The 20,856-nt window shown below is 40.6% G+C and overlaps 1 protein-coding gene across 3 annotated transcripts in view; it reads left to right on the top strand.

The window, feature by feature from the left end:
* Positions 1–20,856, top strand: part of COL11A1 (collagen type XI alpha 1 chain) — a 393,245-nt gene that overhangs the window by 234,034 nt on the left and 138,355 nt on the right. For all 3 annotated transcript variants that reach the window (XM_078644690.1, XM_078644705.1, XM_078644698.1), the window contains 7 exons: positions 2,679–2,732; positions 5,015–5,122; positions 6,875–6,928; positions 12,266–12,319; positions 16,849–16,893; positions 17,959–18,012; positions 18,144–18,188. In XM_078644690.1, coding sequence (XP_078500816.1) covers positions 2,679–2,732; positions 5,015–5,122; positions 6,875–6,928; positions 12,266–12,319; positions 16,849–16,893; positions 17,959–18,012; positions 18,144–18,188 — 414 coding nt within the window. The remainder of the gene's footprint in view (positions 1–2,678; positions 2,733–5,014; positions 5,123–6,874; positions 6,929–12,265; positions 12,320–16,848; positions 16,894–17,958; positions 18,013–18,143; positions 18,189–20,856) is intronic.

Here is a 20,856-nt window from a genome sequence, read left to right as displayed (position 1 = left end):
GAACGCTCCGCCCCTGTGGCACTCTTTTTTGGGGCGTCTGAGATGATCAAGTCGTGCCGACTTACACCTTCCCCCCGCCCCCGAGAACAAGTCATCTTTGTGCCGCTTACACCACCTGGTTTCCCTCGTGCTTTCTGTCAGTGAATTAGAACTGAACCAGGAGCAGGTTTTCACTAGGCCTGGACAAAATTTACGCTACAGCAGCATGATCCCATGTAATTTCTGCACATTTTTCTTTAGCTTGTAACACAAAATTCCTGAAATTATCCTAATATTTATGCTGAAAAAAAAATTGTGCAAACATACAGGAAGAGAGGGAATGACCAGAACACAAGCAGTCTCTGTTTGCATCACTTGTGTTTTTAGCAATATGTTTTTGAGTGTAAAATGAGGCCTGGGGCCCTACTATAAATAGGGCACACTTTACCTTAAAACAGTTGAGCCGGGAGCAAACTGATAAATTGTGCCCTATTACATTGAATGTGCTGTCTGTAGGGCAGCTGGGAAGTTGTGCTTCCCTTGGGGTAGCGCATTCAAGTAAAAGACAGAACGGCTTTGAAGCAGCTGCCCTGGGTTTCCCTGTGCAGGCTGCAACCCCCCTGCACTTTTAACCCGTTCCGTGCTCGCGTCGGCCGTTGGCCAATGCAAGCACTACCTTCCGGGTGCTGCGCACGACCAACAGTCGACGCAGCCCCGCCCACTGCGTAGAATGCCCGCACCACGGCAGAATGTCCGCCGCAGTAAACGGGTTAAGAGGGGAGGGAGATCCTGCACCTGACTGAAAGTCGATGTCTAGGGAGTCCATTGGGCCCTCTTTACCCCTTTCAGGGGCCTGCCATCAGGGGGCGAACTGACAGTGCACCTCCTAATACCGTCTTTGATTCTGCACCCATGTCAATAATACAGCCTCTGGAGATAGTGCTGGCACTATTTGTGCACTAGCGCTATCTGTATTACAGAAAGGCCACACAATATCTGTGGTTCTTTCTGTAATACCAAAGTGCCTCGGGACGCGCAAAGCGGGTACACATGCATGTTGCTCTCCCGGCGCACTTTCCATAATACAGCCCCTAGAATCCAAAATGGACGCATATATGCATTTCATGCTAAAATACAGCACAAAATGCCAGTATCATACACAGCGTTATTAAATCGACGTAAGAGTGCAAACTAGTACCGCAGTCTGCCGGATGAGAAGATGTGATTGCTCGAAGTCATATGATACATTCTCTAATTTTGAGGCTAGGCATAGGAGACATATTTGTCCATCTGCCTTTTTCATGAATCAGGAGAACAAACCCGCTGAATGCAAACTTGAGTGGAAAATCAACACCACCAGTCGAATTCCTCGCAGATGAAATTTGCATAATGAAGTTGATCGCCAGCCAAATGCAGTAGAAAAGCATTCACAGTGACTTGTTGATATTACAAACAGCTGTTTCCTACTCAGACTATAACAAACTAAAGTAAACGGAAACAGATGACTGTCTCTGTCAAGCATGAGAACTAAATGGAAAGTTGGAAGCAAAAGATTTCTTATTATCTAATTTTAAAATCACAGTCCCATAAATCTGTATCTCATACCATTCATCACATTGCGTCTACCGTGCATTCAACCGTCAGATAAAGAGCTGATGCTCAGGCTGCCATTTCTCATCTGTTAATTACGTTAACACTATGAATCGAGCCTACAAATAAAAAAGTAAAGTAACCTGGTGATAATCCCATCATGATTCCTGACGGGCCCAGATGAATTTTTTTATGGCAGAACAATCTTGAATAAATTCACATTTTTAGGATATGTATGTCTAGTGCTATTTTTTTTCTCTCAGATACAACTTTTTTTGCATTATTTTCACCCTCAGAGAAAGTAGCAGAAAATGTCTTGCAGTGCCTATGAATCTGATCTGTGTCATGGCCATGAGACATTTGCTAGTTGAACTAGCCAACCACTTGTATCTTGCAGGCCATTTATGTAAAGGAACAATTTTCACTCAGACTGACCAATTAAATGGATTTCAAATATTATTTGTAACTTTGATGAAAATTGCACAGTGTTCTAAAAAATTACACTTACCACACAAGGGAAAACATCTACCTGTAGGGCCAGATTTGCAAAGCCCTTGCGTTACCCTTGGGCCTAATTGTGATTTACTAAGCTATGCAAAGCCACCTTGCGTGCCTCTGCATGGCTTAGTCAATCCAGAGTAGCTCAAGGTAGCACAAATCATTACCTAGCATTACCCTGCATTAGGAAGACATTCCATGGGTGAAGCAGGGGCATTCCCATGCATCCACCCATTCCCACATTTAGAAAGACTTGTTAACATGAGAATGCGTTAAAACCTTCCACCTTCCCCACAAAGGTGTAAGGAGTTTCTCCTCATTATTTCCTCTTTCTGTGCTTGATACATTCTGAAGCACATGTAGAAAGAGGAAAATGCCTCAAAGGATTGATAAGCAGATCAATGTCACCCAAGTCACCCAGTGTAATGTTTTAGCATTCACCATGGATAGTTAACTAATATAAAAATGGCTTTCTCTACTTTGGTTATTCTTTCCATTGCACTTTTAATCCTACTTTCTGCAACATTGATTTGATATTAGTCATCTTGTGTACATACTAGATATATATATTTCAAACACAACAATTCTGTTTTCATTTTCAATTTTTACAGGGTGAAGATGGTTTCCCAGGATTTAAAGGAGATATGGGCATTAAAGGAGACAGGGTAAGTGAAACAAGCTGATATATTGTATATTTACCCAAACCAACTATTTGAATCAGGGTCCAAAATATAGCAGTTAATTCTCAACGATTTATGTAAGCATTGAATTAATGGTTATAGTGAACACAATGATATGTGCTGCCTGCTTTTGTGTGGAAAGTATTTTTGCACATTGGTGCACCCCTGATCTATCTTATAGACAGGCATTACAGAGACCAGTCAATAGAATGGACCTTATTTTATCAGGTTTAGTCAAATTATTCATATTTTCACGTTCCACCATTCATTTTTCTATGGAATGTGGTTTAATGTTTGGAAATAAAATTGAGATGTCATTCATAACCTTCAGCCTTCCTTCATTTACATTGAAATGTAGTATAGGCAGAGTGTTACTTAGATACAGCTCGCTCATTGATGGTTACACTTGTATCAGAGCAACTGAAGAACACCGGTGCTTTCTGTTAATGGAATCCACAAACAAACTAGTACTGGTATTAGCAAGATGGATCACTTGATGTGCGTATTCCATTTAAGCTAAAATTCAGTATAGCTATTGATGCCAGCTGCTGTGAATCTGGATGGTTACTAAGAAGTAGCACATAATACTAAAGGGTTATTGTCTCAATGGAGTCGATGATGTAGGCATGGAAGAGGTCTTACAGACAATTTTTGGTAGAGCTTATTCATTTATTAGAAATCATCCATCTACAGAACAACTGTTAATTCTAGGTTCATGTATCTTGCTGAAAACTAACAGACTGGTGGATAAAATAAAGAGTTGCTAGAGACAGCTTTCTGAACTGTAAATATATATTGTATCATGCTGGGCATGTATTGCCATTACCATTTTTCTTTTAATTTTCTCTGGCAGTAAAGCATAATAAATGCAAAAGTAAGCTTAGTATTTTAAAGGCCACAACATATTTCTCATGGAGATACATGAGCACTGACTAAAGAGGTTAAACTCAAAAGCAACACAATCATAATGTATAAGAGTGAGTGTTCTAAATCATAGATAAAATCTAAAATGTCAGTTCTAAGTTACACTGGAAATCTAAGAGGAGAGGTGGTGGTTATATCTAAGATCTGGACTGAAAAATCTAGAAAACTCTTTTACTTAATATGATCTTGTACATTGTGGATATCCTGAAAGTTACTTAACCTGAACTTGTCTTTGCCAGTCTGCATATTAAACAATCTTGGAAACTGTGTTTGCCTGGCTGTACCACCTTGTAAACATGAAACAAAATTATAAATGCAATTGATAGAACCATCAACAACAAACGCAAAGGCGTGCAGCTTTGGGCCCATGCTAACTTTATGGTATGAATAATAACAGATGAGTCTCACCAGGAAGGAGCTTTGTTATGAATCTTCACATTTTCTCCAGTACACCTTATTGATACAAAACTGAGCATAATCTAAATCGCCAGACCATATTAAAATGAGTGTTATAGATGCTTAATATTCCAGAGAAAGGTTCTTAAAATTATATTTCCAAATAAAAAGATCCATGTTTAAGCAAAATACCAAAATAACAGAGGTCTATAACCGACACCACCTGTTGCTAAGTGTTCTTCTTTGTCTAGATCAGTGTATGTGATAAACTGAATCCCTTTAGGTATTTTAAGGTGCCATAGCCTGAAATCAAAATGCAAGTATATTTTATAAGATTCAGTTCTATAACTGGTGAAGAAAAAATATAATACACTACTTTTACACAGCTCATATAGGGAGTAATGTAATCCGTTATGTGATGATAATGTCCTACATATCAAATTATTTAGATGAAAAGAAATAACGGTATTTAGCTCAAGAATAACATTAACTCTACTAATTTTAGAACACTCGATACATGTTCCATGAACAGAGACCCCTTATTGTAAAAGTCATATACATTTTAGTTGTAGCTTGTAGTCTCATAACATTGCCTGGTCAATTTCTAATTTCACATGTCAAGAAGATGAGTTCTATTTAATGTTGTTGTATGGAAGGTCTAAAGGTAAAACTTTGTTTTGAGCACATGAAGGCAATGTAAGGCTTGCACAATGAGTCATAAGAGGATCTACTAGCGTTTTCAGGTTAAGACATGACCCATGTTAATATATGGGCCACCATTTTACTGAACATGTAGGTCTGTTTTATTTATGTGTCTGTTGTCTAGGCTACATATATGGCCTTGTGAATGAAATAAAAACATTACAATATGAAGTAACATATCTGAATATATACATGCTTGAAGAGTAGGTTTGTTTGACGTTGATGATCACTGTTGTGTTTTTAAGGGTGAACTTGGAACACTTGGTCCACGAGGTGAAGATGGTCCTGAGGGTCCTAAAGGTAGATCCGGCCCAACTGGAGATGCTGGTGGTCCAGGTCTTGCTGGGGAGAAGGTAAGTGATTTAAAATGATTTGATGCAAGGTACCTTGTTAATATACTGAATTACAAAAAAAATAAGTTCAGCTAATGGGAGCACCGTAAGAGATAATCTATTTATGTACTCCCATAAGTCACAAGATAGAAGTCCTTTAATTTTATTGACCCTGGTGTTGGCATTTAAGTACCACTTAAAAAGTGACCATTGTCAGCAGGCATTGTCTGTTAATTTAGATGTGTTTCCGACTGTGCATCTAGCTGTGGTTTAGTTATTGACAATTTGCCAATTAAATTGAATTGGAACCAATTTTCCATCAGTATATTGCGACAGTAGAAAAAAAAACACTAACTTCCCTAATTTTGCTGGTTTTAGAATACTAGGAACATGAAAATTCTACTTGTCTCACGATTGAGAGGAGATGATTGTGGGTGCAGCTAATGTTTTGGTGGACAATGTTGCCAAAACATTCATTTCAGAATTCCTATCTAGAGAATTGCCTTGGAGCAGGAATGGTGGGTTACTCGTGCATTTACATAATAAAAAAGAACTAGGACAAGGACACTGGGTAATAAAATAAGACAAATTCAGTAGGAGGTTGATTTTAGCATTTACATATCAGTAAAACAATAGCATTGGGGAAACTAAAAGCAAATTCATCTTCTCAAAGTGACTTGACATACAGGAAATTGCAAAATATAATGATGGGAAAATTCAGAGGTCTAATACAACCTTTTGAACTCTTGCAAACCCATAGTTAATATAATCCAATGCTGTCTTGAGTGCTTGGAAAACTCAATAGGAGCATATCATTCACGTTCATCTCAGGCAATATAACTAACTATACTATCATTAGATTTCTCGGAGGCCGTATTCAGCTCTTTCCCAATGGTCATGAATGCCTCAAGAGTGTCTTAGCCTAGAGGCCTCCATTATCATTTTATCTAAGCATGCTCCCGGATTGCTCCCCAGTAGGCGGGCTATTGAAATGGGCTATTAAATGTGTAGATGTTTGCCTTCTAAGCTGACAGGGAGTTTTATAACGATTAAGTTGAAATGTGAGTACTTATTTTTAAATTTCTAGTGCAGGTTTGGGCACAGAGAAGTAAAAATTAAAAAGCACACTGAATATAATTTCTGGAAATAAAATGGCTTCTATTTGGCCATGTCTGAGGTATAATTAATAGTACTAAATTTGTAGTCTTATAAACTGATTTTTAAAGACAACTAATTTCATTAGTGGGACTGGGCAGAGAGTCTATACTTTGGGTGCCCCAGAACACACATTTCAATTTTAGGAGGTCTTGCTGATTGCTCTTTGGATATCCATTCACACGAGACCCTCACATTTACAGGAAGGCCCTAGAATATGGATGAGAAAAGAAAGTCTCAGACTGCATCTTACTCTCTAGTGAGCAACATTCAGGTGTTGTCAGCATACATTCTAGGCATCCATCTGTGAACATGCTGCCCAATACTGCTCCTGCAATATCACTGTCAGTAGAAGTGCACATCAGTCCTGAGAACGGCGCACAATATATATGCAATTACTGGCATCGGGCATGATTGTATTCTGCAAAGGACAGATTGTGCTACACCAAATAAAATTATACACGATGACCATATAATATAATATGGTTCTATAATTGTTTCCATTATAGGAAGGTTTTCTCTGCTCAGAAATTAACATTGAAAATTATATTGCATATTTTTTCCTTGTGATGCCATTACATTGCTTTTCACCGTTGTCTTTCTTTTTTACTGAACTAGGGGAAATTAGGTGTTCCAGGATTGCCAGGATATCCAGGAAGACAAGGTCCAAAGGTACATTGTTATGTTTTTTGGAATTCCTTGTTGGCAATATTACTTGATTCAAAAACAGCGCTCAATAAAATACGCTATCTCGGTACCAGAGGAATAGAAATAAACATCACATTGCTCATGTAGCTTGCAAAACACAGAATTTTAGAGTACTTTTCCTCATCTGAAATTCTGCCGAGAGCTAAGATGGAAATAATACATTTGCCTTTCCACTGGGGCACATCGCCATTGTGACCTACACTTTCAAAGTGTTTTATATTGTTTAACCCGCGCAAAACAACTTTTGATTCCTTGATGGGTATTTTACACTGGAGAACTCAGGTGCCCAATTACACTTAGATTTCATCTGTTCCCAATGCCCAAGCTGACTGATTTCGATCTCCCCGAGCACAGACATGCTGAAATTTAATCCACTAAAGACAGATGTTTTTAAGAAAAGTCCATGTTTGCAACACATTAGTTAAGCTTCTTCAAAAGGGCACATCAATATAATTACAAACATTGCGAATAATTTGAGCTAGTGTCTATCTTCTGAGAAGAAATGTAAGCGGTACAATGTCCCCTTTGGTTGAGAGAAAGCTAAGGCTACCTTCGTCGTGCTATAGTACACAAGATCTTTGATTGAGTCACTAGTATTATATTCATCAAATAGCAGTACCAAGAATGCCAGTGGTCACGAAATAGCTGGATTTCTAAACCTTTATAGAAACTAAATTGCAGCAAGTCTTCAAAGAGGTGAAGTTAAGCTCAATGACCCTCATTATATAAAGGAAGCAAGTGTACCAGTGGGAGGCCAATTTGATTATCAATTTCCCGAACCATAATGTCAACTATATAACTCTACTTTGTCATAAAAGAGCCTGTGAGAAAATAGTCTATATCAGAGTACATCTGTCCTCAATTTCTCTTAAGCATCCACTGTACTACCAATGACTAAGCAAGAGTGTGTGGGAACCCAAGGGGCCACCTCTAAGAGATCAGCCTCCCCAAAGAGCCGAGATCTATGAACCTGGCACTCCCCTGCTGAGCAGGCACGTTCCATCCCTGTGGTCCAGTGGAGAATTTGGCACAAATGAACTGTATTGAACTGAACAATCCAATGAACTAGGCTGGCAAGAAATACTTCTATAATCTGCACTTAATTTACATGTGCCACTTATCATGAAGATTTACTATACCTTCAGGTAAACAGTAAATATTTTGGGGTTGAGGGCAGTAATGTTATACATTGAATTACACTGAATTCGAAAATGTCTGAAATCATCTGTTTTAACTCTGTTAGGACAATAGCTGAAATAGGACACCCATTTGAGGGCTATGTCACTGTAGAGGCAACTGCAAGTATCATTAGCAGTAACCATACTGCCACACTGTAATAAGAGCGGGGGAGGCCGCCGCCCACAAAACTCATGCAGCCCGGGGCGGACCGCCCAGCCTCTCCTGTTACGCCACTGGCATGCACAAACACACACACACACATACACACATATTTGTAGTATGATCCTGGGATTTTCTACTCCTCATTCATTAGTTTCCCCACTAATTCTACTCAGCAACTCGTTTTTCATTGGTAAAAGCCCTCCTATATAACCAATGAAAAACAAACACAAGGGGAGAGAAGGGGCAACATTCAGCAAGGTGGCAATTGTTTATCTATCACCTTCTACATATTCTATTTTTTATTTATTGAACATTTGAGGTCTAGTTTTCTTTCCAAACTTGCCCACAAAACGTCTGGAGGCCATATTAAAACTGACCATCCCATTTTATAAAGTGAGTTTGTACGCTGCATGCAACACACTCCTAAATTCCCTGCTTTACGATGCTTTCATTTAGATAAACGCTTCATATTTGTGTGCCTTCTACTTTTTTCTCCAGATCAATCCTACTTGGTAAATCTGTTTATAACAGATGCACACACGTTAGGTAATGTTTCCATCCACCTGTATAAGTTGAGTGACTCACATACTTATGTAGGTTTCAAACCAGAATTTAATTTATCCATCTGTTCGTAGAGCGCTACGCCCTAAAGCACTTTCTGAGCATTGATGAATTGTACAGGACTTGTCTGAGTCACAGTATGATAAATAAATGTGATTATGAGGGGGAGTTTAAGCTGTCTCTGCTTCTGTTTACTAGCTTATAAGCAAAATGACATTAAATAGATATGACAGTCATGTTCTGCCTGCCTCGTCAATCATCATACACTGCAGAGGCAAGGCCAGGCTGAGTGGCCACACATAGTCCAAACTGAATATAAAATTGTGTTCAATGAAAATGATTTCAGAGTTTTATTCAAAAAGCGCAGACCCATATTATAAGCGTGAGAGATCTCATTAAAATTTGAATCGGTTGAATAATACTATTGAAATTCTTAGGGCCTGATTCACAAATGCCTGAATTAAGAAGTCAAGGGTGTACACTCTTTAGTTTCCTCTTACCTATGAGTAGGCATGTGCCTTTCCGGGCATTTGCAAAGAATTGCAGGGGCAATATTAGAGAAACCCTGCAATAGAGAAAATCTGACTGCAAAATCATTGTGTACTGCTCTGTATTGTATTGTATTGTATTGTAATTGCGTTTATAGAGCGCTTACTACCCCTGGCGAGGCGTCAAAGTGCTTTTTCGGCAAGTAGTACGCTACTCCAGAACCCAAAAAGGATTAGTGTTGAATTAGTATAGTAAAATATGAAAGTAATTTGAGTGGTGGATAGGTTAGTCAGTTATTTGGATTCAGAAGGATAGAGGAAGAATAGAAGAGGGAAAAAGGTTTGTATTTATGTAGCTCCTGTTACCTCTGATAGGGTGTTGAAGCGCTTTTTTTGGCGAGTAGCACGCTACTCCGGAAACGCATAAAAGATTTGTGGTGAATTATTATAGTGAAATATGAAAGTAATTTGAGTGGTGGATATTAGTCAGTTATTTTGAATGAGAAGGATAGTGGAGGGATAGAAGAGGGAAAAAGGATTGCATTTATATAGTGCTTGTTAACCCTTATGGGGTGTTGAAGCGCTGTTAAAGCGAGTAGCACGCTGCTCCTGAACCCATATAGGATTAGGTTTAATTAGTGTAGTGAAATATGAAGGTAATTTGAGTGCTCGATATGTTAGTCAGTTATTTGGATTGAGAAGGGTAGGGGAGGGATGGAAGAGGGAAAAAGGTTTGCATTTATATAGCGCTTGTTACCCCTGATGGGGTATTGAAGGTCTTTTTTGGCGAGTAGCACGCTACTCCTGACCCCATGAAGGATTAGTGTTGAAAATTAGTATAGTGAAATATGAAAGTAATTTGAGTGCTGGATATGTTATTCAGGTATTTGGATAGAGAAGGGTAGTGGAGGGATAGAAGACGGAAAAAGGTTTGCATTTATATAGTGCTTGCTACCCCTGATGATGTGCTTTAGTGCTTTTTCGGTGAGTAGCACGCTACTCTGGAACTCATAAAGGATTATTGGTAAATTAGTATAGTGAAATATGAAATTTGAGAAGTGGACATGTTAATCTGTTATTGTGATTGAAAGGGATTGTAGAGGGATAGAATGGTGGAGGATTTGGACGTTTTTGTTCGTTTTGGAGGCCATAGCAGTAGGAAGAGTCTTGGTATGAGATGAGTAAAAAGGGATGTGGAGGGGAAGAGTCAGAGAGAAGGATTTAGAAATGCTTGTTTTTAGGGATCTGTATAGTAAAAGAGGTATCATAGAAATAGTTTGTGATTCTGTCGCACAGTGGCTTGTTACAATCCTGATCAAGAAGGCATTTTTTTTTCACCGGTACCTAGTAGTTAGGATGCACCTCCCTTGCAGCATAGATGTAGATCTTGCAATGATATGGTGAGCTTACTTCACATTTTTGTTTGCACTGACTGAAGTATAGCTAGAGCATTAAAACCTTAATTTATTCTTTATGATCTTGGGGCAGAACCAGCCGCGGTCGGCAGTAGGAGTGTCTGCAGGGCGGTGACGTGGGGAGGGGCAGGGTGGGGGGGTAGTAATGTATGGATTACGGAGTTTAACTGGTAAGTAAACATATAAATAAATAAAACGAATTTCGATGCGTGCACTGCATCGCATTTAGTGATGCAGTGCACGCAACGAAGTTTGTTTTATTTATTTATATGTTTACTTACCTGTTAAATTCCGTAATCCATACATTACTACCCCCCACCCTGCCCCTCCCCACGTCACCGCCCTGCAGACACTCCTACTGCCGACCGCGGCTGGGCAGAACCATTGCTTAATTAACCAGATCAAGAGAGAGAAAAGCACAGCAGGAGGAAGAGACACACTGAAAAGGTGATAAAGAAAGCAAGGGTGAAAAAAGAGCCTGCTATAGTGAGATTTAGTGACACAGAGTGCCTGGTGGTGGATGAAGGAGGCATGAAGGGGAATCAAGGCTATGCAGCCTTAGAGTTCAACATACTGACTTTCAAAAGCTCTGGCCACAGGCTTTTGAGCTGAACTTTGGGCTGCAGCACTCATTCTTTCATAAACTAAGCCCTGGGTCAAACCCATTGAGAGGTTTTGCCTCATACATCAGACTCAAACAAAAGCATTACTGTGATGTGCTAAGGTATTCACCTGCCTCAGTTTGTTCACTGTCATTGAACAAAGTCAAGGTCTGTCTTCCTGCCTCCATTTTCTCTAAGGTCACCACATGTCAAGGTTGTATAAATAAAGCCATGAAAGAAATGCATCAGCACAGTGGTCTGAAAGGTCACAGTGCAAAAGGAGAAAGTGGGTGGTCTGTAAAAGAAACCAAGCATCGGGGCATGTTTCAGTGCTCTCAAGAGTGCATTGGGTGTAGTATTCTATTTCCACGAATCCAAAATGGCGTTAATGTACGCTGCGGCTTTATGATAGAAGCCTTTGTCTGAGGGGAAACAGAGATAGTGTCTCACTCAACAAACGAAAATAGAAAAAATACATTGCTACACTAGGACTATTATACCATTACAAAGAATGTTGACATACTGCAATTTAAACATAAAATGAGATCCGCAGTGACACACACCGTCTGATACCAGCTGTCATTTCATTTAATAGTTCAATCTATATGGAAGTTTGAGCTCTGCTGTTTATTTCTGAGAGATAAAATAACATTTTCCAATGTGTCTTATTCTATCGCTGTTTTTAATGCACTCCGGATTTGAAGATTTATGGTAAGCTATTTTCTCTAATTTTCCCCGGGTCCGCAAAACAATATTAAAGACTATTTGCTCTGACCTGGATAGAGCACGCGCCGCCGCCTCATCAAAATGCTAATCTTTGTCAGACGCATGTGACTTTCTGAATAACTTAAGGGCTTGCTTTTCACAATTTGTTTCCCTCTCCTTCCCCTGCAGGGTTCCACCGGTTTCCCAGGATTCCCAGGTGCCAACGGGGAGAAAGGTGCTCGGGTACGACTCGCTGCGTTCCACCAAATCTATTATTATTATTGAAATGTTAACGAGTTGCATTGCCGTGTCCTGCCCTTCAAGGTCCGCCAGAGGCCTTTCATTATCTGCCTTTGATAATGGGAAATGAGTTACGCACAAAATGGAAAACTCAATTTTATCAAATGAAAAGACGAGACCTGGCTTTGTTCTGCTTTGTTTATACGACGCAGGTGGAGAAAATGTAATATGCATTGCTTCTATTCACTCTGTAAATGAGTTGTAGGCCCAGGAAAGGTCACTGCACCGCTATGTGGCGCAAGTGGATGCGATTGGTGCACAGCGCTAATGCACACGTGCTTGTAAAAACATGCATGTGTCTTATACTATGTGTGCAAGTGACTGTGTGTGTTCGTGTACTTTAATGGTATTCCAGACATAATACAGGCAAGGCATGGAATGGAACTGAGTGGATGTAATGTAGGCTAATATTTCATATGCGCATAGCGGAAATCTTCAACTATGTATGCCCCACTGTTGCATCCATACTCTATTTTGGCTGAGACCAGGGAAGGGAGAAAGAGAGTGGAATTGTTTTTAATACTTATTCTCTAGAAAGAGAAGGTGGGGAGAAAAGATTATTTTGTAAAAAAAAAAAAAAGAGGAACAAAGATTTGTCCCTGATACACATCCTGGTGTTTAAAAATGAAAACGATGAAAGAGACCCTCGACGCCGAATTTTTAGATCCAAATAGGGAAAATGTATAAAGACTCCAGTCATAAACTCCAAGAAAGGTAGGCACTCAATGAGTAGATTATTATGTTGTAGAAGATAACAGACTGGAACAAATTGCGCTCATGCAGACATTATTTACACCCAAATACCTCTCCAGTATTCTGGATTGAAATGCCTCTGTGAAAGATACCACCATACAGAGAAATCTATCCTTTGTTTCTTCATTCTGTGCCCCTTACGCTGCAAGAAGCCTTTGGACTCCGCGGAGGACTGAAGAGTCACCTGTCTGTTGACACATTGCTGTCAGATATCCAATTGCCTGAAAGAACAGACACTCAGGGACAGACTTATTAAGTCTTTACACTGCTGCAAAGTCACACAAATTGATATGAAACTGTGCAAAGTCTTGATAAAGTAGTTACCTTCCAGCACAAAACTTAATTTGCGCTCGGAAGTTGACCTTAGGTAGCGCAAGTAGCTCTTTATTCTGATATTTGCCAACTTGCATCAACGGGGCGGTTCGTGGATGGTACTTAGGTGATCCAGTGCTACCACACATGGATTTTGGCTCAAAGCCATGGGGCTTACTTACAAGCCCCTTGCGCTGCCGGTGTGTCACGTTGCATGACGCACCGGCTGCGCAACCTGCTGTCCAATAGTTACAAGCAACCGTACAGCCACCCTGCATGTGTGCTTGTAAATATCACTCCTTCTCATTCAACACTTTGCATGTAAGGGGCATGACATTGTTGTTGCTGTGGGTGTTCCCACGCAACACCCATGTATTCTGATGCATTTCCAGATTTACGAGAAATCATAAACCTAGAAATGCGTCAGAATGCTATGCCACCCCAGGGGTAGTGAGGCGCAATGAGGAGAAAGGTTTACAATTCTCCTAGGTTTTTTCCTCTTTCAATGCGTGCTGCATTCTACGGCACGCACGTAAGGAGAAATTCACCTAAATTGATTGTTTTTGTGCATGAAGGTGTCCCCTCCTGCACAAAAACAATCTCCCCACAATGCAGGCATTCTTGCACCATGGTGCACGGGTGCCTGCACCGGCCCATGGCAGCCGATTGTGCGCCAGTGCAGGGGAAAGTACAGGGATGCAACATATTGTTGGAGATACGTCGCATCCCTGTGCTTTCTTAGTGACTCAGTGTGGCACTTCCAAATTGCTTGCGGCACTCACTGAGTCACTTTCATTCTAAATATGGCCCCATATCTTTAAATATTTTCAGGCTTTGCATAAATATTAATGCTCTCTTGAGACAGGTGTCAAATAGGGGAAATTAATTTATTTCTTCTAATATTTCAGATGTATCACATGCACTGCACTGGACTGCACACATGTAGGGGTGAAATATTTTAAGATTTCTCTAAACGGTTTCACAATGGAAGATTACCCCTCTAGTGCAAAACCTATGCTAGACACTATGCACACACCCTTGAACCATGGTTTAAAGGTGTATGCATGGCCCTAGGCAATCTGTTTGTGCATCAGCGCGAGAGAAGAGGTCAGCAGTAGGCCATATACTACATATGGCTCTGCACTGCGTTCTTCCACTAGGGCAGCACATCACAACTACTTTGATAGCTACATTTCAATGAGTTATTTTTATATTAAACCCATCACTCAGTTTGGGATTTTCATTCAGTCCCGTTCACCTGTACTACTCCGAAGAGCATCGAAAGTATGTAAAAAGTCCTGAAATAAAATAGGAACACATATTATTAATGAGAACAATACCATATATGAGCAGGAAACACGACATAGAGTTCTCAGTTAACAATAATAATTATTTGCAATTCTGGGCTCTATATCATCCAGCTTGTGTCTGCTTTCCATTACAGACTCAAAAGTTATCCCATAACTACATGAGAACTAATGGTAAGACATTGACCATCAGCAAGGAGGTTGAAATAGAGCTGAGGCCAAAGAGAGGCCATGAGCAAGGCAAGCAGTGGTTTGTTCTTGGGCAGAACTGATAAAGCCTTCATTAGCCAATGTGAAACCACACTGCTGAAGCACAACATTCATTCTTTCAAAATGACTCTTGTGACTCCCGCCAGCTTAAGAGAAAAATCACCATTGCTGAAAAAAACAGGCAAATTTGGAAAACAGCTTGGAAATGCTTAGCTAGTGCTGTCCTAGGGCATCCTTGACTGATGCATTAAACTAACTCATGCATCAAAGGCCTTTCGACTAAATGCTGATAAGGAATGTACTGCATTGATTGAGAAAATGAACGCTGAATACCTTAAATTAATTTCTGTAATGTTTTGAAAAGGTATTAGTAATATCAACTTCTCTTAAAACCTTTCCTTGACTGCATACAGCAACTTAAATCCGACACGCTATTTTTCTTTAAAAAAACACATCTCTCCCGAGCATGAGACCGGGAGAGTGCTAACCAAGTCAGACAGCGAGACATGGTGCCTCAAGCAGCCTTCTGGTCTCCTTGTCTTCCGTTTCCTCTTTTCATGCTCGCTTGCCCTTTTTCCCCTCGAACCAAGCTGCCAAGCTGCATTCCATTCCGAGGCAACATTTGCAAATCTAGATGTTTATTACTCCGGAAATCCAGCCATGCCCTCCTCATGGGTGGGCGCCTTGTGGCAACAAACAACAACTGTTGTGCAGAACTAGCCTAAAAAAAGACGATCGGGCCACCTAGTAGGAAAAAAAGCATCTTGTGGAAGCTTGTTCATCATCTTGTATGCATGACTTGTACAAGTGTGAAAAAAGTCTAGAAAAGGCATATGAAGGCGTTTGCTTTATAAGGAATTAAATTCCCACATCCACACTTACACAGACACGCATGCGCCCACTTGAAGCACTCACCCACATGCACGATTTTACACACAAACGCACGCTCCCACATGTACTCTCACTACCTTCACACACGCGCACACATACACACACACTATTGCAACACCTTTTCGACACAATGTGTATCTTTGTGGTTGAGAGAGCTCTAGCTGCAATGACGCTTTTACCTGCACACATCTGTCAAGGGCAGTTATAAACTCTTCTCTTTTCATGGTCACTGCATGACACAGGGACAAGTACAAGCAGTGCAGATGAAACATGGCCTTCCTGGGAGCAGGTCGCACCAGGTTCCACATTTCTTGCTTGGAGTTCTGCAGCGCGTTGTTTGGTGACATTTGAGCGTGCTGTCAAGGCAGATCAAGGAAGCAGCGGCTTACTCGAGCTAGTTAGAGGACAAGTGCCCAGAGCATTCTTTTCCGAGTAGCATGCTCATGGGGGGCTCTTAAAGTTGCATTTCGACAGCAGGGAGGAGGTCTGCTTGAAAGACTCCAGCGTGCTTCTGATGTGCAGGTTTAAGTGAATGCATGCTGACTCGCCTGTCATTCTGCCAAAGTGGTTTAGACAACTTAATTTGGCTCAGATTAACATATAAGATTGCTTCTAAAATGTCTGTGGGATCATAAGTACTACACTATTGTAATATCTTACCATATTTTTATATTCACATTTAAATATAGAATCATGTCATGTGAATATGTTATAAATTGGCTTTGGTAAAGGATTTATCCTGATATTTGTGGTGCTGCCCTATTGCTAGAAACCTATCTCTAGCCCATGTTGCAATATGACTATGCAAATAATTGCTGCCTGGCCCACGGCATTTATGCAACCAGTGTCTCTGTTGACAGTAGCCTCACAAGCATTAAGCTTGACAATAAAATTGTGAACCATTCAGACTAGCGACGAACTAAGACGTCTCCGCAAATTATTAGTATTGTTTTATTTGTTTTTGTGTCACTAAGATTACCATTATATGTTCTTCCATAGGGTGTTGCTGGCAAACCAGGCCCAAGGGGACAACGAGGTCCAACGGTGGGTAACATTTTCTTTATATGCTTGCTTTTCAGTTGCTGATCTGCCATTGTCAATGCCAGCCAAGGCCTCCAGTGGGAGTACCTGCAGGGCGGTGACATGGGGAGGGGCAGGGTGGGAGGTAGTAATGTATGGATTATGGAGTTTTACAGGTAAGTAAACATTTAAATAAATAAAACAAATTTCGTTGCGCGCACTGCATCACATTTGGGGATGCAGTGCACTCAACAAAATTCGTTTTATTTATTTAAAAGTTTACTTACCTGGGAATCTCCGTAATCCATACATTACTACCCCTCCCCCTGCCCCTCCCCCTTCCCACATCTGAACGTGAGTCGGTTCAAGGTCAATCATGCAATGGTCCAAGGTCATTGGAAAATGGTGTACTTTAATGCACTGCCTTATTCTGTCCTACAGTAGCTAAATGACCACAATAGGCTGGACGTTCTCTTTTAAACATGTCTCTTTCTTTATGAAAGAAAGGCCTTTGACTTGGACAGATTTTAGTTAGGTGGTGGGAAAAGCCGGAGTCACATAAAGTAATCCATCTTCTGTCAGGCAAGTGGAAAAACGAGCAAAGTGGCCTTTTTATTCGCCGACAGAGTAGTCTCTACATGGGTGCTCGATGAAGAGGCCTGTTGCAAACACTGTCAGAGGTCGCCAGGTCATTACACCCCAGTTGAGCTCTGCCAGTCTCTCACTGACACATGTCCAACATTTAGAATAGAAAATACTATGAGTAAAGCAGACTCATAATACCAAAGGACTGCAGAGGGAGTGATTGTAGAGTAATTGCATGGGGCAAACCCTTGTTTATTAGCACTCACTCAGTGGTGCTGAGTGTTGTGTTTTTCTGGAAGGCTGAACTTTCTGGTAGATGACACAATGCTGATTTGCTGTACATTGTGTAATGGGTCTTAGCTATCATCCAATGACAAAGACCACTCATCTATAGCTCCCACCTAGGAAAGTCCACATTTCTATTGTTCATTAATACATTTGATTACTTTTTTATGATCCACAGCTAAAATGCACATGTAAACAACTGCTTTGTCTCATCTACAGGGTCCACGTGGTTCTAGAGGTCCAAGAGGTCCAACCGGAAAACCAGGCCCTAAGGTAAATATGATGGAGTAATACACACTTGTGATAGTGATCAAACTCACGTGGCAGCATATTATGATTCAATTAACCATACCAGTCAGCGTCCACAGACCTCACCTTCCTTTTGTTTATTTGTCATTTTTTAGGGTACTGCGGGCAACGATGGTCCTCCTGGCCCGCCTGGTGAAAGTGTGAGTAAATAAAAGTGAATGTCTTTTAAAAGCTGTTAGAAATGATTTGAGTATGCTTTTGTGTTTCTGTAGATAACCATACCCCATTTCAAGTCTGCCCTGGGATAAATGCCATGAAATAAATGCTTCATACCTGTGTGATTTAAATAAGATTTTAAGCACACTGCCATTTTGCAAAATTTGATAGCTAAAATCCTGAGTCTGTACTCCAAGTGTGATGTATTACATGTTTGTCAATGGGCTTGACCAGACTAGATCTTTAAGGATGATTTCTCTGTGCTATACCATATGATTTACACTGCCCTAATATTATATTTTGATGTACACACCCACTTTTCTACAGTTTGGCTTGATTTACAACTCTTGAATAATGAATGAACACTTCCTAAAAACACAATTTTTATTGTTGTTAATTATTATTGACAATTCCCTTTACTTGTCAAATATGTGGCAAGAGATTTAGGGTCTGTTTCACAAACTTTTTTAGTACATATAGTAGCATTGCTATATTGCTACTTATATTCTAAACATGGTATTCACTAGCCTACTTCTTGAGGCCTATGTCTCCGCCTCCCTACCTCAATTGCGGAGGTCTCTGCACATTTATGTCTATGTTTTAGTAGTAATTGAGGGAGCACAAGGGTAGCATGTAAATGGGAATATTTTCCACAAATGGCAGGAGTTTAGGATTGAATAAGTAGGGGTTTACAGAGGGTTAAGGGGAAAGAGGGGATAAGAGGGGCATGCACCCACCCACAACATCCTAAGCCTATTACTATTCGCAAACAGCACTTCTATAGTTACTATTAACAACAAGCATTATCAAAGCCATTCGGTCTCATCTATGCAAGAGCACCTATTGGCTTTGCTAATGTGTTTTAAACGTGTGGTATACCAGCGTGGCTGCTGTTCAGCATAGCTAAAAGTTAGTAGCATAGAGGAAAGTGCTGTGGAGTGGAGTGGCATACAGTTGAGTAGAATGTGGTAGAGTGGAGTAGGGTGTCATGGAGTGCCGTAGAGTGGTGAGCCATAGAGAGGAGTGTCATAGAGTGGAGTATTTTAGAGTACAGTATCATGGAGTAGAGCGGAGTGGAATAGAGTGAAGTAGAGTGGCATATCGTGGAGTAGAGTGCAGTGTTGTGGAGTAGAGTTGGGTGTAGTGGTGTAAAGTGGAGAGGTATAGAGTAGAGGGGCATAGACTGGAGTAGGGTGTCATAGATTGGAGTGGCATAAATTGGCATAGAGTGGGGTGGTATAGAATGGAGTGGTGTAGAGTAGAGTGGTGGAGTACTGTGTTGTAGAGTGCAGTGGAGTAAAGTGGAGGGGCTTAGAGTGTGGAGCAAAGTGGCTTGTAGTGGTGTAGAGGGGGTTATGTAGAGTGGAGTAGTGTTGTAAAGAGGAGTGACATAGAGTAGAGGGGTATAGAGTGCAGGGGAATAGAGTGGAATAGTAGAGTGGAGTGGCATACAGTGGATTAGAGCAGAGGCTTCTAGAGTGGAGTGGCATAGAATGGAGTAGAGCAGAGAAGAGTGTTGTATTGGAGAGTGTCAAAGAGTGTAGTGGAGTGTTGTGAAGTGTAGTGTCATTGAGTGTAGCGTTGTAAAGTAGAATGTAGTGTTGTATAGTGGAGTGTTGTACAGTGGAGTGGCATTAAGTGGAGTAGAGTGGAGTGGGGCATTGTAGAGTGGTGTAAAGTGGTGTAGATTGAAATAACACATAATAGAGTGGAGTAGAGTGGTGTTGAATGGGGTAGAGTGGTGTAGAGTGGGTTAGAGTGGTGTAGAGTGTTGGAGAGTGGCATAGAGAGGAGTGACGGAGACTGTCATAGAATGAAGGGGCGTGCAGTGGCCTCGAATGGAGTAAAGTGTCATAGAGTGGAATGGCACAGAGTAGAGTATGCATGGTATGGTAGTGCTCTGCCATTATAGACAACACATGTTCAATTGAAATGACCATTGCATTTGCCCAGACGCAGTTTATTACTAAAAATATACAGCTCACAAACAATATTGTGTGGCAATGACCTCACCCAGTGTATTGATTTGGTTTAATCGTATTAAAACATTTGTTTCCAGCACACTTCAGAATTGTAATAAAGGTGCTTCATGTGTGCTTTTCTAATTCTGATATATTCTGAAATATTTGGAAAGATCATTTACATTTTGTTGTGTGCCAGAAAAAAAACTTTCCTTTCACACCCCCAGATTGTCAGATCAATCCTCTCACTTCGAAATCAGAGAAAGTAAAGTAAACACCATTTTTCCTCTGAAGGCAGCCCGGCAGTTGACCTCTGTCTTTGAATGCACAGCAAATGTGACAAGATAAGAACAACATTTATAGGCCTAGACCGGTTTATAGAAAGGGAACACTTTTGGAAGACTACAGTAAATAGGCTAAGCTCCACGGAAAGGACAAAGACAGACTAGACAGCCTAAACCTTAAAAAAAGTTAAGCCAGCAAATAGAAAGCAAACAAATGTGAGTGACAAGTTACAAAGCTAGTGGTAAGAAATGGGTGGAATGCATTCTTAGGTCAGCTTTCAGAATGTCCCTGAGGTGTTTTTAGCAACTGGACATCTGCACGGTTAACTAGGCTTCGACCTAAAAAAGGGCCCAAGACAGTAATAAATACTGGATGAAGTCCAGCACCGCACATTTCCAACCCATTG

Source organism: Lissotriton helveticus, chromosome 1_1, assembly GCF_964261635.1.
Source record: "Lissotriton helveticus chromosome 1_1, aLisHel1.1, whole genome shotgun sequence".
Taxonomy (NCBI): domain Eukaryota; kingdom Metazoa; phylum Chordata; class Amphibia; order Caudata; family Salamandridae; genus Lissotriton; species Lissotriton helveticus.
Note: the sequence above shows the minus strand (reverse complement) of the source record. Positions and strands in the feature narration are given on the sequence as shown.